We start from the raw sequence: 22,527 nt of genomic DNA on the forward strand, positions 1-22,527 counted from the left end.
CTGGTCTTTCCACCAGGTGGTGAGGTGGTGGTTAGGCTGTGGAGGAGCGAATCAAGGTGAAAGGCAGACAGAACAGCAAAATCTCACAGAACATGTTTTCCCAGCTCTGACCCGACCCACAGTTACTGGGGAAGGGAATTAGCTACCGAGGTCCACCTGGGCAGCCTTGGTGGGTGAGGGGCACAGGACGGCATGCCCAGAGTGCCAGGGAAGCATGAATGCACGAGAAACCAGGTGCTCAGCTGTTACTGGCGAGGGGAGGGCAGCGCCAGTCCAGGAAGAGAAGCTGTTTCCTAGGCCGGGTGGGGAGGACTCCACCCAGGCTTGTGTTTGCCCTGCTCTGTGTGTTCAGGCTGCAAACGGGGAAGCAGAGGGCTTGGCTCAGTCTGGCACTGGGCACAATCAGCTCAAGACACAGGACCTGAGCAGGAGCAGCTCCAGTGACATCAGGGGCCTGGCGAGACTCCCAGGAGGGGGCCAACAGGTAACCGCTCTCAGATCTGTATGCATGGCTTGAGGGTTTGTTGTATGTGACTGGCAGTGGAAGACAGAGGCCAGGGGGTGAGAGAGGGTCGAGTTCGGCCTCAGCTCCTTGGGTATGTGTGAGCCTCAGTTCCACCATCTGTGAAATGGACTCAAAGAACACACCTTCCTAATAGTGTTGCTTAATGACAGTGCGGGCAGTGTCAGGTTTGAGCAACACTGACAGATCCTGTCTGCATGGAACTACTAAAGGTCATTGAAGGTGCGAGATGCAGGGAGCAGCAGTCAGTGGAGGGGGTGTGGGCTCTGCAATACGAGGGTTACTGCTAGGGCAGGAATACCCCAGAGCGCAGCGGACTCTACTCTGCACCTAGGGCGTTGTCTAAAGAAGCAGGGAGACTTGCTGAGTGCCTTCTGGGAAGCTGGCTCTTCCCATGAATTACGTCCTTTACATTCAAGACAATTAGTGAGGCAGGTGCCAGATTCAAACCCCAGCTGCTGAGCTTTGAATATCTGCAACGCCCTCCGTACCTCGACTTCCAGCCTTGGGAAAGCCTTGGTGATTAGGGGGTTGGCTGCCTGGATGACAGGCCCTGCCCCATCAGGGCTGGCTTGGGACCTTGGGGCCCTCAGTAAAACGGGCATAATAACAGGACTGTGCAAACGACACCTGAGCACCCAACAGCCATTAGCCGTGGGCTTTGTTGTTGCCAGCGGCTCCACTTCCCAACTGGGAGAGCAAGGCTCAGTGGGAGACAGGAAGGCACTGCTTCCCAGATCTCACAGAAAGGAAGCTTAGAGCTGGGATCCAGCTGCGACTGGGGAGAGGGGAAGACAAGGAGGCATTCACACTGGGTGCAAAATCCAAGGGCCACCCAAACCTCAGTCATCCAAGTAAGTCACATTTTAAGACCACTTACAAATGAAAAATCAATGTCCAGCCAGCCATCAGGGACAAAACTTCAACATGGTAAGGAAAGATGGAACTGGCAACAGCCTGAGTTCGGACTTTGTAATGTTGTGTTAAACTGTTACACATCTGGTGAAGAAGGGTTTTTTGTTTTGTTTTGTTTTGTTTTTGGTGTCCCTGAAGTTTTGCACTGCAGGCCAGCACCTGACCTGCCTCCCTCTGGCTGGCTGGGAGCCCTCGGGTAAGTGCGTGTCGGGCTTTCTCCCTGCACAAAAAGCAGAGAACAGCTACTCGCAGGTCACTCCAGGCTAGGAGACAGCAGGGGGATAAGTCAATGTCCCCAGTCACAGAGGATTCTGTTTTTTAATGAGTTCTGAGATGCCAGGAGACTTATTTTTAGGAACAGATGTGTGCTTTGGGAAAGCAATGGGCCTGCAACTCAAGCCATCCCAGCTGGTTTATGGTGACAAGAGACACACGTGCGAGGGCGGGCTGACTGCCCCACGCAGGTGCAGCGGTCCTGCTGGAGTCTTCGCCAGGAGACTCCGCTCGCCTCAGCCACGTGCCGTGCTGGGAGGCGGTTAAGGATCGGAGGACTCTAGTGCCTGCACCTGGTTCAAACCCCAGCTCGGCCTCACCACAGCTTGCTTTGCTCACTTCATCAGCAAATAAGAACTGAGGACTCCCTGTGGGCAGGCAGGACAAACAGGATGGCTGACCTCATGGAGCTCGCTTTGGGTAGCAGAGGGACTGCATCACCAAACCTCAGCTTCCCCTATCTGTATAATGAGGGACTAATGGGCCCCTGCGAGTGAAAGAAAGAAATGTATGTGACGCTCCAAGCACCAAGGCCTCGACTAGGGTGGAGCAAGTGAGACCTGGGCACAAACCAGAAAGGTGCTCACTCTGTTGATGGTTCTGCACCTGCCGAGCCTAAGGGAGAGCTCTCCTTGCCTTGTGTGCCTGTCTGGTGCACACTAAGTCTTCAAGTAATGTTATCTGCTCTCTTTATTGGCTTAATGAGGTTCAGTGCAATACGAAGAATGAGTGACTCCCAGGCCTTCTAAGATCATCAAGCACTTTTGCAAATGGCTGAGCTCCAGGAGCAATGCCTCCATCACCAAGCATGCCAAAATTCTAATGCAGGCACCGCTTCCCTGGATGCACGAGGTCTCACACCAAGGCCTGGGGAGCATGTCGAGGGGCTTCAGTCCCTTGGGAGCCTCTAGAGTGGACGCAGCCTGTACCGCTGTGCATGCTGGCCCTGACACAGTGCGTGGGTACTGGTGCTGTGCTGGACACACAGGGGAGTGCAGGGGTGGGGCCTGGCAGAGCAGGCCTGTTCTCTCTGCTCATCCACGTACCGACCTTGCCTCCAGAGGGCTGGTTCTGTGGGGTGTGCCAGCCTGGCCATGTTGGCATTGCCCTCTGCTGGGTGGCGAGGGAGGCCCCCGGTTTGCACACATTCCACTGCGTTGATCAAAGGTGTTCCTTGTTTACGCAGTGACTAATTCTGTCAGCACCATTCCGCCCTTCACCAGCCACCCTCTTCCAGCTGATAGCCATTTAGCTTCAGCAAAGCACTTTCTCCAGGCCTGGCTGCGTCACATTTGGTGTTTGGCCTGCTCCCGGGAGGAATGTCTGGTTCGCATGTAACTAACAAATATGTAACTAACATGTAGCAGCAAGGGAATCAGTCCCTGGAGTGGCAGAGGGGTCCCAGGGCAGCCTCCCCAGTGGAATTCACTCATGGGTCGGAACAGGAAGCTACTGAGATCACGACACGAGTAAGAGAAATAGTGGGCATTAGTCACAACCAGCTCCTACTCCCTGGACTCCTGCCAAGCCCCGGCGCTAAATCCTCACGATTATCGACGACAGCCCCAGCTCAGTCCACACTCCTCGACAAGGCAGATTCTTGATTTCTTATTTCAAAGATGGATAGGCAGTAAATGTTTGTATTCTATGTCCTGTTATGTTACAGAGAAATATTTCATCGAATGCTAACATGACTCACATGACAGAAGAGACAGGAGAAGGACAATGGTAAAAAGTTAACCCTGAACTCTAGAATCTGCCTCTAAAGGATTCTTGATTCTCCCACTTCCTAGCTCCTGATTTGTGCTTCAATTACCAGACCACCACAGAATCAGTTACAGTCCTAGAGGTCGCAAGCCCGAGATCAGGATGCCCCCGGTTGGGTTCTGCTCAGAGCCCCCTTTCTGACCTGCTGGCAGCTGCTCTCTTGCTGTGTCTTCATGTGGTGGGGGCTGGAGGGAGAGAAGAGAGAGAGGAGCTCTTTGCTGTCTCACAGCCCTCGCCCATAACCTCATTTACCCTTCCCTGAGATCTTAGAGACCCCATTTCCAAATACAGTCACATCAGGGGGTGGGGCTTCAACGCATGCACTTGAGGAGACATGATTCCATCTGCGGTGTGAACTTGGGTGAGGAACTTAAGCTCCTTGGACTCAGGTTGTCCATCTGTAAAATGGGAACAATAAGAACAGCTGCCATGTGGGGCTCTGCTGAGGATGTGATGAGTGAATCAGAAGCCTGTTTACAGCAAGGCCTTGAAGAGTGTAGACACTGTAAGAAAGTTAGGTGGTGGTATTATTATTATTATTATTATTATTATTATTATATCAGCCCTCCAAATCCAAGGGCTCTGCATCCATGAATTCAACCGAGGATCAAAAATATTTGAACTGCATCTGCACTGAACAGTACTGACTTCATTTGTGTCATTATGCCCTAAACGGTACAGTATAAAACTGGTTTACCTAGCATTGATGCTGTGTGTAAGTAACCCAGGGATGATCTGAAGTGGACGAGGGGATCGTGTGGGTTCTAGGTAAATCCCACTCCGTTTTATGTAAAGGACAGGAGGACCCTCACATTGTGGTTTCAGTGGGGGGTGCCAGAGCCAACCCCCTCCACAGCCACCAAGAAACAACTGCTCCAGAGTACAGTGCATTTCAGCCACCACTTATGGTAACAGCTGATCTCTGTTCATCGTCTGCTGTGCCCCCGCACTGGGCTCAATACCATGTGGCCTGAGCCCTGTGCATCTCCACTGGAGCCCCATGGGGAGATCACCTGTGACCCCAGGCAGGCTGCTCCCTTTCACTGTTGTGGATTAATCTGCCAGCCAGCTCTTTAGAACTGGTGGAGCCCTATGGACCCTGGGAGTCCCTCAGTCCAGCCCCTAGAGCAGGGCCCCTTAGCCTCAGCACAACTGACGCTTGGGGACCGGTCACTGTCAGGGAAGAGAATGTGTAGCAGCATCCCACCTCTGCTCCCTGGACACCGACGCATCCCCCATAATGAATGGTGACCGTCACAGCTGTACCCAGGCATCACCAATCATTCACCGCTACTGGGAGAAACATTGCGCTCACTCAAGTCAAGGACAGAACAAAGAACAGCGTATTTCCAAAGAGCAAACAATTAGCACAGCCATGTAAGTCATGAAGGAACAGGACAAGATTTAACATGAAAAATTAATATGTTGCCCTAGAAAACTGGGACTGAAAATCCCCACCCCAGATATTATACGTGCATTATGTATAATGTCTGTTACACTCGTGTGTGTGTGTGTGTGTGTGTATATATATACAATATGTGTATGTGTGTGTGTGTGACATATGGATCCTCAATACATATCGGGTACTCACGCCCTGCCAGGCACACATCTGTCCCATCCCCCCCCCCCCACAATACCAGGATGTGTAAGAACAGCAGGATAAGGGCCAAAGCCCCTCTGAACCTCAGGTTCTCACAGAAAATTGGGGAAGTGAAGGGCCTGGCCCAGGGGGTTGTTGGGAGGACCACCAGTGGCAAATACATGCAGAGTAGAGAGCATAGCACTGGAAAACGCTCCAAACGCTGACTGCTGTCCTGCTGTGAACAGGAACCATGCAGAGGGTCAACGGTGCCATCCACAGCTTCACACTGGGGGACTCAGCCAAGGCCTGGTTCCCTCCAGGGCTGTTTTTCTTGGGGACAGAGCAGATGCCACTGCTCCCATCAGGTGTCCCACCCATGCCCACAGTCCTCCACAGGCATCACATGATTCACACGTCCACGGCCACTAGCAAGGGAGGATGTCTGAGAGTGGGCGTGCCCTACACTCCCACCCCTGAGGATGGCCCAGTGCAATTCTCTGATGTGCAACTGACAAGGCCACCTCTGGCTAAGCAGTGCCCTGCAAGGCATGTGAATGGCTTCAGACACCATGGTTTGTGGACCCCAAAGTTTGAGGCCTTTCTGCCACTGGGCTGGCAGCATCCAGGTGAGACCTCTGACCCAGGAAGGATACTCACTCACTTATAACCCGCTCCCCCACCCCAAAAATACCCCAAGCAGGGGCTCTCAGCGGTGACCTCTGGAAAATGCACCCATACCTAGCCCCGCCCTGGGAGAATCCATTACCCTGTCTGGCTGGGGCCTGGGCACAGGGCCTCCAAGTTCCCCAGGGACAGCCTGGGATTCAGTCTGGGACTCAGGCCAGGAGGGAGAGAAACAACAAGACTTTCTCAGCCACAGATGGAACCCACAGGGGCAAAGTGTTGGGGCCTCCAATTTCAAAAGGAAACCCCCTGTCATATGGCAGTTTCACATGTTTAATGACAAATAAGGTCATAAAGCCAATCAACTAACACTATTAGTTCATGAAACAAAGGGCATTTTTTTTTTTAAATTTATTTGACAAAGTTATAGACAGTGAGAAAGAGAGACAGGGAGAAAGGTCTTCCTTCCGTTGGTTCACCCCCCAAATGGCTGCTACGCTGGCGCTGTGCCGATCCGAAGCCAGGAGCCAGGTGCTTCTTTCTAGTCTCCCATACAGGTGCAGGGGCCCAAGCACTTGTGCCATCCTCCACTGCCCTCCTGGGCCACAGCAGAGAGCTGGACTAGAAGAGGAGCAACCAGGACTAGAACCTGGCACCCATATGGGATGCCAGTGCCGCAGGCGGAGGATTAACCAAGTGAGCCGCGGCGCTGGCCCCCAACAAAGGGCATTTTAACATCACATTCATCCCCCATCCCCCCCCCCCCCGCCAGATAAAAGCCAACTCTTTCAACTGAATCAGTTTATCTAAAACCCATCTGATTTACTTTCCTCATTTGTTACGAGCTGGAGAAAACTCCATCACAGACAGAAATTATTACAGGAATTGCCTTAAGATTCAGTCTTCCTATCTGTCAAATGAGGATAAAAAGAAAAAAAGAATCCCTGCCTTGGAATCCTTGAGTAACTCATGGGACACTGCAGTCATTATGATTTGCTCAGAAATTTTGGCGGTGTGTGTGTATATATATAACATTTCTTCTGAGAAGCAGGGAGACAGATGGGAGGAGGGGTCCAAGAGGATGGAAGGAGGGGGAGACAGGGAGAGCAAGCTGCCATTTGTGATTTACTCCCCAAATGCTCGGGAGCCAGGAACTCCATCCAGGTCTTCTATGTGGGTGGCAGGGACCCACGTACTTGAGTGATCACCTGCTAACCCCCAGGGTGTCCATTAGCAGGAAGCTGGAATCAGCAGAGGCAGGTCTCAAGCCCAGGTACTCCGAGGCGGCAAGTGGGTATCCCAATCTCTGTGTTAACTGCCACGTGGAATACCTGTCCCCTGGACTTGGTTTTAGTACAAAAGTCCTGTACCCCAGGACGCCCTCACTCTGGAGATAACCCAAAAGATGGCCACCATCACAGTAGTTTCTGTTGGCTCCTAGCCATTTCTCACTGGAGAAATTTGCCAAAAATATTCCAAGGCCCCAACTCAACTTTTTGGTGAGAGGATTGTGGTAATCAGAAAACTGGAAGATTGTATGCACAGGCACCTCTGGGACAGACCCACTGCAAATGGTAAGGACAACAATGACCACTGCAGCTCCGACAGTGTGGTCTTTTGTTGTTGTTATGGTAACTTTCAAGCAGGGGTAGACTTGAGATCTTCTTGCTGGCTTCATTGCTAAACATCAAAATCCTGTCACTTGGACCTAGCCTTGTAGGCTGAATTCATTTCTGCTCTTACATAGGCCAACAGGTGGCAGTAACCTTTCACTTTCACACTATAGAAACCTTTCTCTTAAAAAATCTGATGGTCGGGCTGGGCCAACTTTGCAACATGTGCGTCACGAGGGCTGGTGAACGCAGGACTGTCTGGTTTATGGCAATCACTGCAGAGTGTATGGCTGAGTTTGCCCTCTTTCAGTTCCCTCTGCCCCAATGCTGGTGACAGCTACCTGAAACGGGACAGAGATCAGAATCGTGCACTCCCTCCCTGTGGGATGGAAAAGCTTTCTCCCAGCTGCACACATCTCCCAGCCTGGTTCTTTACAAACTCCCACCTTCATTCCAAGTAGCACCCAGAGGTTCATTACAAACTCCCACCTTTATTCCAAGTAGCACCCAGTAGGCAGTTGTTTGGCACACTGGTTAAGACCACACTTGGGTTGCAGGTATTGTAGACTGGGTGCCTTCTTTCGAGTTCTGGCACTGCTTCCAACTCCAGCCTCCTGCTAATTCACACCCTGGCAGGCAGCTATGGTGGCTCAATGGTTGGGTCCCTCCCACTCTATAGAGACCTGGATTAGGTTCCTGGCTCCTGGTCTGGCCTAGCCTCGTCTGGCTACCGTAAGCATCTGGAGAGTGAACCAGTGAATGGAAGATCTCTATCTACCTCCCTTCCTCTCTGTCTCTCAAATAACTAAAAATGAATAAAAAGAAAGTAGCCCCCAAATAGAATTGAATTTAAATTGAATAGCTTTAAGAGTTTTCTATCCATTGTTGAATAATTTTAACATTGTTAAAAGCTGAATTCAGATGGAGATTGTGTGTGTTTGTGTGTGTGTGTTCTTGCCCGTGACATTGGTCAAGAGATTTAATGTATGTGCCTCAGTTTCCTCATCTGCACAGCTGGAAAAATAATGACACTGATGCAAAAAGTAACTTAGTTTTACTACAGGTAAAGCTCTTAGCCCAGTTTCTCAACACATGGTAAGCACTCACTAGATGTTCTTGCTATTACTATCCTATGGTAACTGTGGTTGTCAGAGTTGTTATGTTTATATGCAGCAGGTTCAAATCCTCATCAGCCTTATTAGGAACGACATCTCTCAGATGCCTTGGTGAGCACAAGTTGGTCCTGAGCAGACACAGTGAACTTTCAGGAAAGGGAGGATAGTAAATTTCTTCAGCTTAGTGAGTCACCTCCACTGCTGTTCAACTCTGCCACACAGCAGAAAGACAACAGGGGGACAGCACAGGCGCACATGGCCATGGCCGTCTTCCCACTGAACCTCACTTACAGACGCTGACGTTCGACTTCCATATCATTCTCACGTGCTACAACTGTTCATAAATGTAGAAGCTGTCCTCAGCTCACTGACCATGCCAAAACAGGCCACAAGCTGGATCTGGCCACCGTTGTTGTTTGCTGAGCCTGGTCCTGAGGATTCAGCTTTGCATTCATAAACTTACCCTGTTCCTAGAAGAAGTGCATATCACAGACTTAACAAACAGAAACTGTTACAGGAACAAGTGTCCTGCACGGTTTTCAGTGCTGTGCAGCTTTATCACATGGTAGGATTAGAAAACACAGAAATCCCTAGATTCTGTTTTGCATCTAACTCCCCCTGGAGAGCAGGGGGTGGATCCGTGACCCTTGGTGGCCTCCCTAATTTCCCATGACTCTGTGTATCTAGAACCAGGGAGTAAAACTCCTCCTAAGGGCAAGAGGCTCACGGGAATGCTGGAGATGGGTGGGCTGCTTTCAGTTAGAAAGCACAGGTCCTGCTTTTACTCTGAGGGGCTGGGGAGGAGGCCCCCTTGGAACTGTCTGTGTGTGTGGGAAACACCTTCAGGCAGCAAGACGGGTCCTCGTCCTGGACTCAGACATGCTTGGGGTGGAATCCTCCTTCGGCCAAGTCCCCGGGTGAGTTTTGGAAGCTGAGCCCCCTCCTCTCCTGGGGGAGCCAACGACACAGGCAACATGGCAGCAGTCAAGGGCAGAGGCGACTGCATCAGAGTCCCAGCTCTTCCCTCACTGACTGCTGAGACCTGCGGAAAGTCACACAGCCCCTGTGAGCCTCAGCCAACTCAGATCAAGAGAAAGATCGTGAGGATACCTGGGTCTCACAGGGCTGAGCCAGACCACACAAGCAAAGCCAAGGGCACTGAGACCAAGCTAAGTAACAGTCTCCTGACCAGGTTCCCGGGCAGTTCAGTGATGACACGGGCCTGTGCCTAGGTCGGTCTCCAACAGATGAGGAAGAGTCACCAAGTGTTATTACCTCCATTCAACTAGCACTCAATAGCTGAGCTCCTAGTAAACAGAAACACACTGCCAGAACAAGGAGATAAGAAGTAGGTGAACCCCAAGTCTTGTGCAGCCATTAGCTGGGGAAGGGAGACACAAATAGTCTATTTTTCCCCCTAGTCTGGGGCAAAGACACCAGTGGTGGCTCCAGAATCCTCTTAACCTGTACCACCACCCTATACCGTACCACTCCCCGCCCAAGTAATGCCACCAGTGTACCTGTATTCACATATATCTCACTGCATGTGTGACTACATCCACATATATTGCTTATTAGGGGCCCGACATTGTTCTGACTACTTTATACAAATCAACCCACCAAGTCCTTGGTGCAGACTTACAGGCACAGGGATGCTAACCAACTCTCCTAAGGACACACAGCAGAGGAGCAGAAAGGATGGACGCCCAGGCCATCTTGCACTAGTCCAAACCATGCTCCCATCATCTCTGTGCCATGTAGCCTTAAACGAGCGGAAATGCCTTGGCTTGTGGATTTATCGTCTATTTGTTTATTACCTGTATGCCTAGCAAATTGCAACTCAGTGAAGTCAGATAGCCTCAGCTGTGTAATTCACAGCTGTAAACAGAGTGCCTGGCACAGTGGTAGTTGAAGAGGTGTACTTAACATGTTTGTTGAGTCAACGAATGTATAAAAATATAGCCAAATAAATCTATCATAACAAACAGTGCCAAGTGCTATGAAAAAAAAAAAAAACACATTGCTGGTACCCCGAGTAGTTTTAAAGGGAATTAATTTGGTTTGAGGATCAGAGAAAGCTAAAAATTGTATTATTTCAATTACACCTCATTTTTTTTATTTGACAGGTAGAGTTAGACAGTGAGAGAGAGAGACAGAGAGAAAGGTCTTCCTTCCGTTGGTTCGCCCCCCAAATGGCCACTACCTCCTGAGCTACGCCGATCGGAAGCCAGGAGCCAGGTGCTTTCTCCTGGTCTCCCATGCGGGTGCAGGGGCCCAAGGACTTGGGTCATCCTCCACTGCCTTCCCAGGTCACAGCAGAGAGCTGGACTGGAAAAAGAGCAGCCGGGACTAGAACCCAGTGCCCATATGGGATTCCAGTGCAGCAGGTGGAGGATTAGCCAAGTGAGCCATGGCGCCGGCCCCAATTACACCTCATTCTAAAGTCTCTTTGACACAACAGCTTGGCTCCAACTGGAGGAAAGAAAACATTATCTACGTTGAATATGCCTTTCATTGTGATAAACCTCTTCCCCCAGCAATGAAATGCAATTGAAAATTAGTGCTGGGGCTGGCGCCGTGGCTCACTTGGTTAGTCCTCCGCCTGTGGTGCCAGCATCCCATGTGGGCTCCAGGTTCTAGTCCTGGTTGCTCCTCTTCTGATCCACCTCTCTGCAGTGGCCGGGGAAGGCAGTGGAGGATGGCCCAGGTGCTTGGGCCCTGCACCCGCATGGGAGATCTGGAGGAGGCACCTGGCTCCTGGCTTCTGATCCATGCAGCGCCAGCCATGGCAGCCATTTGCAGGGTGAGCCGATGGAGGGAAGACCTTTCTCTCTGTCTCTCTCTCTCTCACTGTCTATAACTCTACCTGTCAAATAAAAAGGGAAAAAGAAAATTAGTGCTGCATTTGACTTCAATTGTGTTCAATGTAAGGCTCCAAAATCTCCTCTCACTCCCCAAAATGAATCTAAACAGTCAGGTCAAAGCTGGGCCTGTGAGAATCCACCCCAGAGACATGTGCAGGCCTCCATACCTCTGCTTCCCACATAGGAGTTGGATTTTCGTTTGCTTTTGGTTCTGATTATTTTTCTCTTTCCCTCTCTCATTTTCTTCTCCATTGCAGGAACGATGGGTAACCAAATGAGTGTTCCACAGAGAGTTGAAGACCAAGAAAGTGAATCAGAAGCGGACACTTACAAGGTATGCAGTTGCAACCCCAGGAACATTGGCTATAGTGGGGAAAGCCACAGAGGACAGAACACAATGGCTGGTGATGGGCTGCATTCTCAGGAGGCTTCTAGGAGCCACTGAGGAGCTTGTCCAAACTGCAGGTTCTGAGGTCCCACCTAAGGCAGACTGAAGCAGAAACTGCATAGGTTAGCACCCGTGGAGTCTCCACCAGTGATTCCTTTGAAACCAGTTTGCTAGCTGCTTCCAGGTGGGCTCTCAATTATGAGTCAATTTGCTCCTCCCCCTGCACCAGGACACTTGGCAATGTCCAGAGACATTTCTGATGGTCACAACTCATGAGAGAGGGTGCTCCCCAGTGGGTGGAGGCCAGAGATGCTGCCACACATCCTACAATGCACAGAACGCCCCCCAGCAAGGAAGGAGCTGACCCCAAATGTCCACCACACTGAGGATGAGAAGCTCGGGTCTAGAGCAATGGTTCATGGTTTAGCTGCACAGTAGAATCACCTGGGAAACTTGCAGAACTTCTTGACACCTGAGTTGCCCGTCTAGGCCAATGAAATCAGCAGCTGTGCAGAGCGAGAGCAGGAATCAGTATCTTCGAAGCTCCTGGCTGTTGGAGTGTGCAGCCAAGGTGAGGATCTATGAGTTGGAAGACACCTCTCAAAGGCTGAAACCAAGGAGATTCAATGCTTGTCCTTGGATCTTCTACCGCCAGGCAGTGGAAAGCTGGAATTTCCACCACTGGTGCTTCTCACATCAATTCAGCGTGGAATCCAGAGCTTTGCTCCACATGGAGGGCCCTCCAGGAGGGAGACATATACCTAGGAACTAATGTAGATCACACTGCAGAGGGAATTCCGCTCACGACAGAAGGTCAGAGTTAAGGAAACGGCCTGAAAACTTCAATGCTGGCAGCACGGCTTCGGGCGGTGCACAGTAAAATCACCTGAGCTGCTTTCATCACCTGATGCCAGCGCCATTCACAATTCTGGGTAAGGGGCCCAGGACTCAGATTTCCTCAGTTCCCCAAGCAACGCCAAACCCAGCTCAATCTGGGAACTGTGAGCCTCCAGGAGCTAGGAAGTAAAAAAGTAACCTAAGGTAGGCCTCTGAAGGCTGTAGGCTCCAGCTGACGTACGTCAATGACGTGAGCAGTGTCCCTCTGTTCTTGCTTCCCACTGGGAGCTGAAAAACTGTTAATGAAATATTCCAAGTTTTAAATATGGGCAACTGACTCCAAAATATTTAAATATCAGATTTGCACATCCACCAAGTACTGACCTGGGAATGCCAGTTGTAACATCTAGGCCATGTGGTTTAATGTTTAGATAGAGTTAATGCTAAGTTCAAGACCACAGAATGACCTCAGACAATGAGCACCATCACAAAAACAGAAAGAGAAATCCTTCTTCACGGCCTCAGGAGGGTCCCATCTTCAGAGACTGGCATTTGGTCTTCAAGTTTTTTTTCTCTCTGCACTCATTTAGCAAGTATTCTCACTACAATGAGTATTAACAAAATAAGGCGGTATATGCAGCATGGTTAGCATATCATCAATAGTCAATGTCAGTTGTTGGCAGTACAATTTATTACTAAAATAACAAAGCATATTCTCTTTTGCAACTATTTTTCTTCCCATGTGAGTATGTACAAAGGCACATCAAAAAGCTTGTGGAAAATGAAATTAAAAGGTATGTTTACTTTAGTGCAAAAATATTTTTAAATCCCTGCATCGTTTTTTATAAAGTATGTTTTCTGTGAACTTTTTGATGACCCTTTGTATATGATTTCAAACATTTTTGACCCAAATTTATCTTTGGATTTTATTTTCTTTTTTAAAAATTAATTAACTTATTTATCTTTTAAGGAATACAAATTTCGTAAGTACAACTTTAGGAACAGTTATTCTTCTCACCATACCCGCCATCCCACCTACACTCCCACCCTTCCTCCTCCTGCCTCTCCCCTTCTCAATCCCATTCTCCATTAAAATTCATTTTCAATTAACTTTGTACACAGAAGGCCAACTCTGTACTAAGTAAAGATTTCAACAATTTGCACACACATGCACACACACAAAAACTGTTTGAGAATTAGTTTTTCAGTTAACTCTCATAATACAACTCACTGCGGACAGAAGTCCTGCATGGGGAGTTAGTGCACAGTGACTCCTGTTGTTAATTTAACAATTAACACTCTTATGTATGACATCAGTGACCACCTGAGGCTCTTGTCATGCGCTGCCTAGGCTATGGAAGCCTTCTGAATTCACAAACTCCTTCAGTATTTAGACAAGGCCATAACCAAGGTGGAAGTTCTCTCCTCCCTTTAGAGAAAAGTATATCCTTCTTTGATGGCAACTTCTTTCCACAGGGGTCTCACTCACAAAGAATGGATTCTATTTCCTACAAACTGTTTGAAGTGCCCTGTGTGTGTTCACACTGTATACACAGTCTTTAATATATCTATATAAATATTAGAAGAGAAAAAGATCAGAACAGTGGCCTAAAGGTGGAAAGGGCTGCAACAATGAAGACAGAGGGAGGGCGTGCAGAGCAGGTGAAAACCCAAGGCCCACAATGGACTTCCTGTATTTGACAAGTTTGTTGACTGAAGACCTGGTAGAAGATTGCCTGTGTGAGACAGTGGAGTGCAGGTAGCCTCACAGCTTTCAGAATTGGCTGTGAACTCCTGCTCCACCCACTCTCAGTGCCCCACCTGAGCCTCAACGCCCCATCTGTACAATGGGTCAGTGCCTGCCTGTGGTTATGGGGTGAGGAAGCACACGACAAAGTGCTCTGTGGTAGCAGGAACCCAGTCCTCAGTGTGGGTGATTCTGCTGCTCTGAGGCATGATGGGAAGCTGGGTAAATTCCAGAAACACAGTCTTTAAGTGAAGCTTGCTTTCTGAGAGGCATGTCTGTAGTGTAGCTTTAAGGTTCTTCCCTGAGTCCTTCCAGTTTTCCCAGAGACTTGACAATAACACCACATGCTCTGTTGCAGGTGACGTGGGACAGTGAGTGTGGTCAGAATGGGTCGGCAGTGATCGTGTCCACCCACACTGTTCAACACTACGATGAAGGTCAGTGCCTGCGGGGACAGGGGCTGCTCCTGTGTGTGGAGACACAAAACTAAAGGGTTGATGCCATGGGCTGGCTCTGAAAACCTGTGCGTCGGCTCCTCCTGGCTGCGTGGAGAGCAGTGCAGGCGGGGGCTTGAACACTAGAAATCTGAGTCATTACCCACTATCTCCTACGGTGCCCATCAGCAGGAAGCTGGAATCAGAAACGGGAGCCAGAAGTCAAGCCCAGGCACTGTGATGTCACAGATGTTTTCAATGGCATCTTAACTGCTAGGCTAAATCCCAGTCCCTGAGTTGAATTGTATCAAATGTAAACTATATCTCAATCAGATAAATCTGATTCAAAAACTGTCAATGTACAATGAGGTTTTAAAAAATTCCAGGCCGGCACCACAGCTCAGTAGGCTAATCCTCCGCCTACGGCACCGGCACACCGGGTTCTAGTCCCGGTCAGGGAGCCGGATTCTGTCCCAGTTGCTCCTCTTCCAGTCCAGCTCTCTGCTGTGGCCCGGGAGTGCAGTGGAGGATGGCCCAAGTCCTTGGGCCCTGCACCCGCATGGGAGACCAGGAGAAGCACCTGGCTCCTGGCTTCGGACCGGCGCCATGTGCCGGCCGTAGTGCACCGGCTGGAGCGGCCATTGGGGGGTGAACCAACGGAAAAGGAAGACCTTTCTCTCTGTCTCTCTCTCTCTATCACTGTCTACTCTGCCTGTCCAAAAAAAAAAAAATCCAGATAATCAAGAGCTATGCATATCAATTAAAGACAGAACAAACATTAAATTCTGTCAAGAGTCTTTTCTGTGGAAGAAATAGATCACTGGTTGTTTTTGAAGGACATCTGTTCACTGCATTCTGCTGTATCCTCTGAATTTATGAGAGGTATTTTATGAAGAGGCAACAGCTCTTAACTATTTTGTCTGAGTATCCTGGTCCTATATAGAACCCAGCAGAAGGCAACCTCAGCAGACAGTCGTCACCTGACACCCTTGAGCTCCCACCAACAAGTGCATGCACGACTGTATTGCATCTCCTCCAATCTGATGGTCTTGGAGGTGGGCCGTGCCTCCCGCAGGGGCCGCCTGTGTGCTTTGCTCATCTGTAGAATCAGATGGATTGTCAATGAGAAACTGACAGTTCAAAGATCACACCGTGAGAGACAGGACACTTAGTCCCCCACATCTGCAGGCCAGACCAAATCAATCATCAGAGACAGAACATGGCTCTTTACCTAGTAAGACATCAGCTCCAGAGATGCCAAGTTGTAAGATCAGAGAATGACAGTCATTTATCCCTTTTTCACCCAAAGCTAAAAGGAGAAACCAATGACTAAGCCTGGGAATTCTGGGGAGAAATACCTGAAAATGTTCCCAAGGACTTCAGGAACACTATGTTTTCTGGTTTGTTTTTTGCAAAAGATTGTTCATCTCTCCTAAGAATATATATGGCAAGGATCAACATACAGCAAGCTATGTGAGAGCACGGATAATTCTGCTGTGACTTAATTAACAGTTTGTCCTTCAATAACACAAACATGGTTTTGTGGTTTTTTTTAATATATTTATTTATTAATCTGAAAGGTAGTGTTGCAGAGAGAGAGAGAAAGAGACAAAGAAAGAGATCTTCCATCTAGTGGTTCACTCCCAAGATGGCTGCAGTGACCAGAGTTGAAGTTCAAAGCCAGGAGCCAGGTGCTTCTTCCAGGTCTCCCACATGGTGTGTGGGGAGCAACTCGGACTAGACTAAGTTACTGGAATTAAGACTTATTCTATGCATCTGCTCTCCCACAATATGGCGCTGGGAGAGGAGTAAACAACTTCTACACAGCTGCCTCTCGCCAATTTGATTGAGCTGCAGGAGCTGCTCCTGATTGGAGGAGAGCAGCGTACTCGGCGTGTGGGTAGCAGAGTTGGGATTGGTGGAAGAGGACTATAAAGGAGGACAGAAACAACATGCACCAGGAACATCTAAAGGGAACATCCGAATAACATCTGAGCAGCCCCCGAGAGAGCCGGCCGGCGGTATGCCGCTCCCCCGCGGAAGTGGGGAAAGTGCCAGGGGGCACCACCCTTTCACGGAGGTGGAAGGGTCGGTAGCCAACCCGGGAAGAACCAGCAGCAAACCCAGGGAGGGCCGAGCAGACAAAAGAACAGTGCAGGGTCCTGTGTCGTTCCTCCACGAAGAGGGGGAGCGACAATGGTGCAGGGACCCAAACACTTAGTCCATCTTCCACTGCTTTCCCAGGCCATTAGCAGAGAGCTGGATTGGAAGTGAAGCAGTGGGACTCAAACCAGCACCCATATGGGATGCTAGAATCACGATTGGTGGCTTAACCCACTACACCACAATGCTGGCCCCACAAACATGGATTTTAAAAGGCACACCTGCTGTGGAGGGAGATCCTGGAGTCACTCTCTTGCTTAAGAAAAGCTGAGGAGGGGCTGGCGCTATGGCACAGCAGGTAAAGCTGCCACCTGCAGTGTCAGCATCCCATATGGGCACCAGTTCGAGTCCCGGCTGCTCCATTTCTGATCCAGCTCTCTGCTATGGCCTGGGAGAGCAGTAGAAGATGGCCCAAGTGCTTGGGTCCCTGCACCCATGTGGGAGGTCCAGAGGAAGCTCCTGGCTCCTGGCTTCAGATGGGCGCAGCTCTGGCCATTATGGCCAACTGGGGAGTGAACCAGCAGATGGAAGACCTCTCTCTCTGCCTCTCCTTCTCTCTCTGTGTAACTCTGACTTTCAAATAAATAAATAAATCTTTAAAAACACACACACACACACACACACACACACACACACTGCGGAGTCAGGGAGGTCCTGGGGAGTGGACAGCCACAGCATAAAGGAGTGGACAATCGGGAGTTCACAGTGGCCTCACAGGTAGCTTCCAGGGCTCAGAGCTAAGGGCTCATTAAGAGCTAAGCGAATTGCCGGCGCCGTGGCTCAATAGGCTAATCCTCCACCTTGCGGCGCCGGCACACCGGGTTCTAGTCCCGGTTGGGGCGCCGGATTCTGTCCCGGTTGCCCCTCTTCCAGGCCAGCTCTCTGCTATGGCCAGGGAGTGCAGTGGAGGATGGCCCAGGTGCTTGGGCCCTGCACCCCATGGGAGACCAGGAAAAGCACCTGGCTCCTGGCTCCTGCCAGGATCAGCGCGGTGCGCCGGCTGCAGCGGCGGCCATTGGAGGGTGAACCAACGGCAAAGGAAGACCTTTCTCTCTCTGTCTCTCTCCTCTCTCTCTCACTGTCCACTCTGCCTGTCAAAAAAAAAAAAAAAAAAAAAAAAGAGCTAAGCGAATGCCACCCAGACACAGATGTTGAATGTCTGTGCGTGTTCTATATCCATGCTGTGTACATAAAAAGGATGAGTTTCTCTCACGGTCCCCCTGTTAGTCCATTTGCCATGGCTATTACAAAATGCATGAAGTCAGATGCTCATAAAAAAAGGTTGCATTTACCCATGGTTCCTGAGGTCCCAGAGCACAGCACTGGCCTCTACTTGGCTCTGGTGAAGGCCTCATGGCACCTGGCGGCACATGATGAGATGTGGGCAGAAGAGATCGTGCAGGGGGACAGGAAGGCGGAGGGCAACACAGTGGTCCTGCTTGCTCTTTTATATCATTCCCTCTTGTGAGGCCTCACTCGCTCCACAAGACCAGCATTCATTAGCCAGAAATAGGGCAAATGACCACCACTAACTGCACATGATGAAGAGAAATCAAGTATCTGAGTAACTACTGAAACGATGAATGAATGAGGGAATGAATGAATGGTGAGAGTGAGGCTGGCGTAGACTGGCTGTTAGACGGGCAACCAAGAGTATCTGCCAGAGGGGATTACAAAGCACAGCTGAACAACCAAAGCAGCTCCTGTCTTTACTTAAGCCTTTCAAAGACGTGAAAGGGATGGAACTCATTTCCTAACCTCCTGTCATCTTGCTGAACACACCTCACTCAACAAGCTCTGGCCAGGAAGCGTGCTGGGCGCCCCCGTCCTCACAGACACTCGCCTTTCCCCTTCCTTCCGCTGCCTGGGATCTACCCCCAGCCTAAGCAGCCTCTGCCTCTCCTCCTGCCACGCTCACCCTGGGGAATCTGGCCACAAGGTCAGACATCTGACATCCCTGAGATGCCTGAGATGCAGAAGCCCAAGCCAGTCACACGAAGAAGCTGTGAGGTGACAAACAGGTGGCAGCAGGGGCCGGTATTGTGGCACAGTGGGTTAAGCAGCTGTCTGCAAGGCCAGAGTCCCATATGGGCGCTGGTTCAAGTCCTGGTTGTTTCACTTGTGCACTTGATACTTTAGTTGATCTTCCAGCTCCCTGCTACTGCACCTAGGAAAGCAGCAGAAACTGGCCTGGGTGCCTGGGCCCCTGAACCCCCATGGGAGACTCGGATAAAGCTCCTGGCTCCTGGCTTTGGCCTGGCCCAGCTCCAGCTGTTGCAGCTATTTGGGGAGTGAATCAGGAAATGGAAGATTCTTTCTCTTTCTCTCTCCTCCCTCCCCCAGCTCTCTAGCTCTCCCTCTCTAACTCTGCCTTTCAAATAAATAAATAAATCCTTAAAAAAAGAGAGAGGTGCCCGCAGATACCAATGCTGCCCCAGTCCAGGAATCAGACCTGTTTTAAAAGTCGCCAGTGGGGACGTTCCAGCCACTGGAAGCCAGGCAAAAAGGGGCTACAGAATCAAAACCAAGGTCCCCAGACACACGTCCCTGTGTGAGCCTTCCTGGTCAGTTCCAGCCATCATGGCAGGCCCGCAGCTCCAGGCATCATGGAGCACTGAGGAGCTGTTCCTGCTGCCCCTGCCTGAATTCTTAACACAGAATTGGGAGCACTGGTTTTGGAGATGCTGTTACACAGCCATGGCTAACTACTAGTGTGCATTCTCATTCTTTCCATTTTATTTTTACATGCTAATTTACATAATGTGAATAAATGCAATCACTTTCTGTTACTGTTCTTTTGAGAAAAACTTTCTCCTTCCTTTTTTTTTTTTTTTTGGCTCCTCCCTCATCTCATCTGCCCCCACCCCCTCCAAAGGCAGTCAGCTAATAATTCCTCATTTCTTCCATATTGTTCTCTCTGCTCTATATCCTCACATCCACCGTGTTATTTTATCATTCCTTGTTTTATTCAGATGAGATCATGTTTCACGTGTTTCTACTCTTCGGCACTCTGAGTGTTCTGGCACATTTTTGATCCTTTGCATGTTAGGTAGTTTCTGCAGCAGGGAAGCTATGCAGTGAAGCGGCTGGAGTCAGGACTCACGGATGAACCATGGGGGTTTGAGGCTTCCCTCTACCTCTCTGGAGGGAGCACAGACAAGAGTCCTGACTTCTCAACCTCTTCTTGTGAAGAAACAAAGGGACCTGTTACATAAATGCCTGCAAATCCCTTTACCGGTACCTGTTACAATACACGGAGCCAGTAATATTGTGAAGGCTTTTGAAAACAGCAGTCCCCTACCTCGTATGCGTGTTAGGATCACTGGAGAGCTTTCAGAATTCCCATGCCAAGCCCCACCCAAGCATACTGAGGTCAGAAACTTCAGGTGGGGCCTGGCCACAAGTATTTTCAAAATGTTCAGCCAGTGTTGGAAACTTTAGGGTACTCTCAGATGGGAAACGCTGCATTCATCATTTTCTGTTTTAAGTTCTTTGGGACTGTTTCTGTCCCATGGCTGATGGTCTGGAAACAACTTCGTATCTCCCTGGTTTACTCAGTGCCACACACCTGCGGCTAAGTAATACACACCTGCTCTCCGCCTCTGTGGACCCAGAAGGAAACCGACCAGCTGCAAACTCTGCATCTGCCTGGCTTTGGGATTCTGAGCAACCCTAACTTGCTTCTGTCTTAGAGGGCAGACCCAGGAAAGACCACCAGGAAATATGAAAAACAGAAAAGAAAAACAGGATTGTCACGTTCAAACTGCGTTCTCTCATGTCTGTTCCCCACGTGTGATTGAACCAAGTCTTGACATTGAACAAACACACCTACAATTCCTATCCTAGAGTGGACTTTTTTTTAACATCTTTGCAGTCACATGTCACTTAATGACACGGCCACCTTCTGAGAAACATGCCCTTGGGTGCTTTCTTCTCTATGGGGACCTTATAGAATGCACCCACGCAGGTGAGACAGCTGGGACCACACCAGGCCACAGAATCCACGGGACCAACCGCTGTAAATTTTACTTTGCTTGCTGACATTGCTCTTGCTGACCAAAGTATCATTACATGATATGTGATCATACCAGATTTTTGTTTATTTTTTTAACCATACCAGTTTTTCACATCCTTTTACAATGGGAAGAACTTGCCAATGCTTTTCACTTAGCAAAAATAAAAACAATCAGTGACCTCAAGATTCCTGAAGTTTACCAATAACAGCAACATATGAGAGGGTGAGATCCGATATGTACAAAGCAAACCTCAAATACCAAGTATTTCTGGAAAGAGACGAGAACAGAAGCCGAGTTTGGCTCCGACTCTCGGAGCCGTCCTGGCCAGCAACATCACAGCACCTGGAAATCTGTCAGGCTCAAAGACTCTGGGGGGCAAGGCCCACCGAGGGTCCTCCGGAGCCTTCCAGAAGATTCTGAGAGTTGTTCGAGTCACGCAGGTTGAGGGAACCGGAAGTGCCCCCGCTTGGAGGGCTCGCTGGGCCACCCCTCACAGGTACTCCAACAACTGCCTAGGTTTAGGATTTTCAAGTGAGATTTCCCAATTCAAAAAAAAAAATATCAAAATCTGCACACCAGGCTGGCCACACCGCGCCGGCCGCCGCCCATGCTCAGCGTCTCAGCAAGGAGACCTCGGAACAACGCTCCCCTCAGCCGGTGCCGGCTGCAAGCCACGTCACTCACCTCCTGCGGCCACTCCACGCCGCGAGGCGGCCACCGGAGGACATGGCGGGGCTCCTGGCCGGCCCACGGCCCTCCTCAAGTGCACACGCTGGCTGCGTCCTAACAGCGGTGCACCGAGTCCACACTGAGAGCCGGGGTCTCGGCAATGGCCGCTGTGGAGATGGTCCCGGGCCCGCGCAACAGGAAGTGGGTCGGACGGCCGGGCAGTCGGCCTTGGCGCCCACCTCTCGGTCCTAGACCCTTCCGACATTAGTTCTTTAATTATCGGAACAAGGTTAATGGTAAGGGCTGGGCGGGGCGTCCTACAGAGACGCTGCGCAGGTTCTGAACGCTACGACACGCGGGACAGGAAGTCCCTCCCCCAACGCTGACTGAGCTCCGCCGGGGTCCCCACGCGGGTTCTGAACGCTACTGCACGCGGGACAGGAAGCCCCTCCCCGAACACTGAGCTCCGCCGGGGTCCCCACGCGGGTTCTGAACACGCGGGGCAGGAAGTCCCTCCCAGAACGCTGACTGAGCTCCGCCGGGGTCCCCACGCGGGTTCTGAACGCTACTGCTCGCAGGACAGGAAGTCCCTCCCCGAACGCTGAGCTTCGCCGGGGTCCCCACGCGGGTTCTGAACGCTACTGCACGCGGGACAGGAAGCCCCTCCCCCAACGCTGACTGAGCTCCCCGGGGTCCCCACGCCGTCCGTGGAGGCAGCTGTTAGCCGCTCAAGGACCAGGCCGGGTGGGTCCCTCACTGAAGACTTCCCAGGCAGACGAAGAGAGTGAGTAAAGCGGTTTTTATTTATTTTTTAAAAAGATCGATTTATGTATTTGGAAGAGTTACACAGAGAGAGAAGGAGAGGAGGCAGAGAGAGAGAGAGGTCTTCCATCCGCTGGTTCACTCCCCAGATGGCTGTATTGGCTGGAGCTGCGCGGATCCGGAGCCAGGAGCCAAGAGCTTCTTCCAGGTCTCTCACGCGGGTGCAGGAGTCCAA

At 50.4% G+C, this 22,527-nt stretch overlaps 1 protein-coding gene across 16 annotated transcripts in view; it reads left to right on the forward strand.

The window, feature by feature from the left end:
* Positions 1-328: 328 nt before the first annotated feature.
* The window catches only part of BCAS1 (brain enriched myelin associated protein 1), a 114,661-nt gene continuing 92,462 nt past the window's right edge, over positions 329-22,527 (forward strand). For 14 of the 16 annotated variants that reach the window (XM_017350466.3, XM_070051667.1, XM_070051669.1 and 11 more), the window contains exons 1-3: positions 329-484; positions 11,534-11,610; positions 14,607-14,685. In XM_017350466.3, the coding sequence (XP_017205955.3) occupies positions 11,539-11,610; positions 14,607-14,685 (151 nt within the window). In that variant the 5' untranslated portion in view covers positions 329-484; positions 11,534-11,538. Of the gene's footprint in view, positions 485-11,533; positions 11,611-14,606; positions 14,686-22,181; positions 22,315-22,527 lie in introns of those variants that run through there. The other 2 variants (XM_070051675.1, XM_070051670.1) reach the window with 2 other exon arrangements.

The sequence above is a fragment of the Oryctolagus cuniculus genome, chromosome 11, assembly GCF_964237555.1.
Source record: "Oryctolagus cuniculus chromosome 11, mOryCun1.1, whole genome shotgun sequence".
NCBI lineage: Eukaryota > Metazoa > Chordata > Mammalia > Lagomorpha > Leporidae > Oryctolagus > Oryctolagus cuniculus.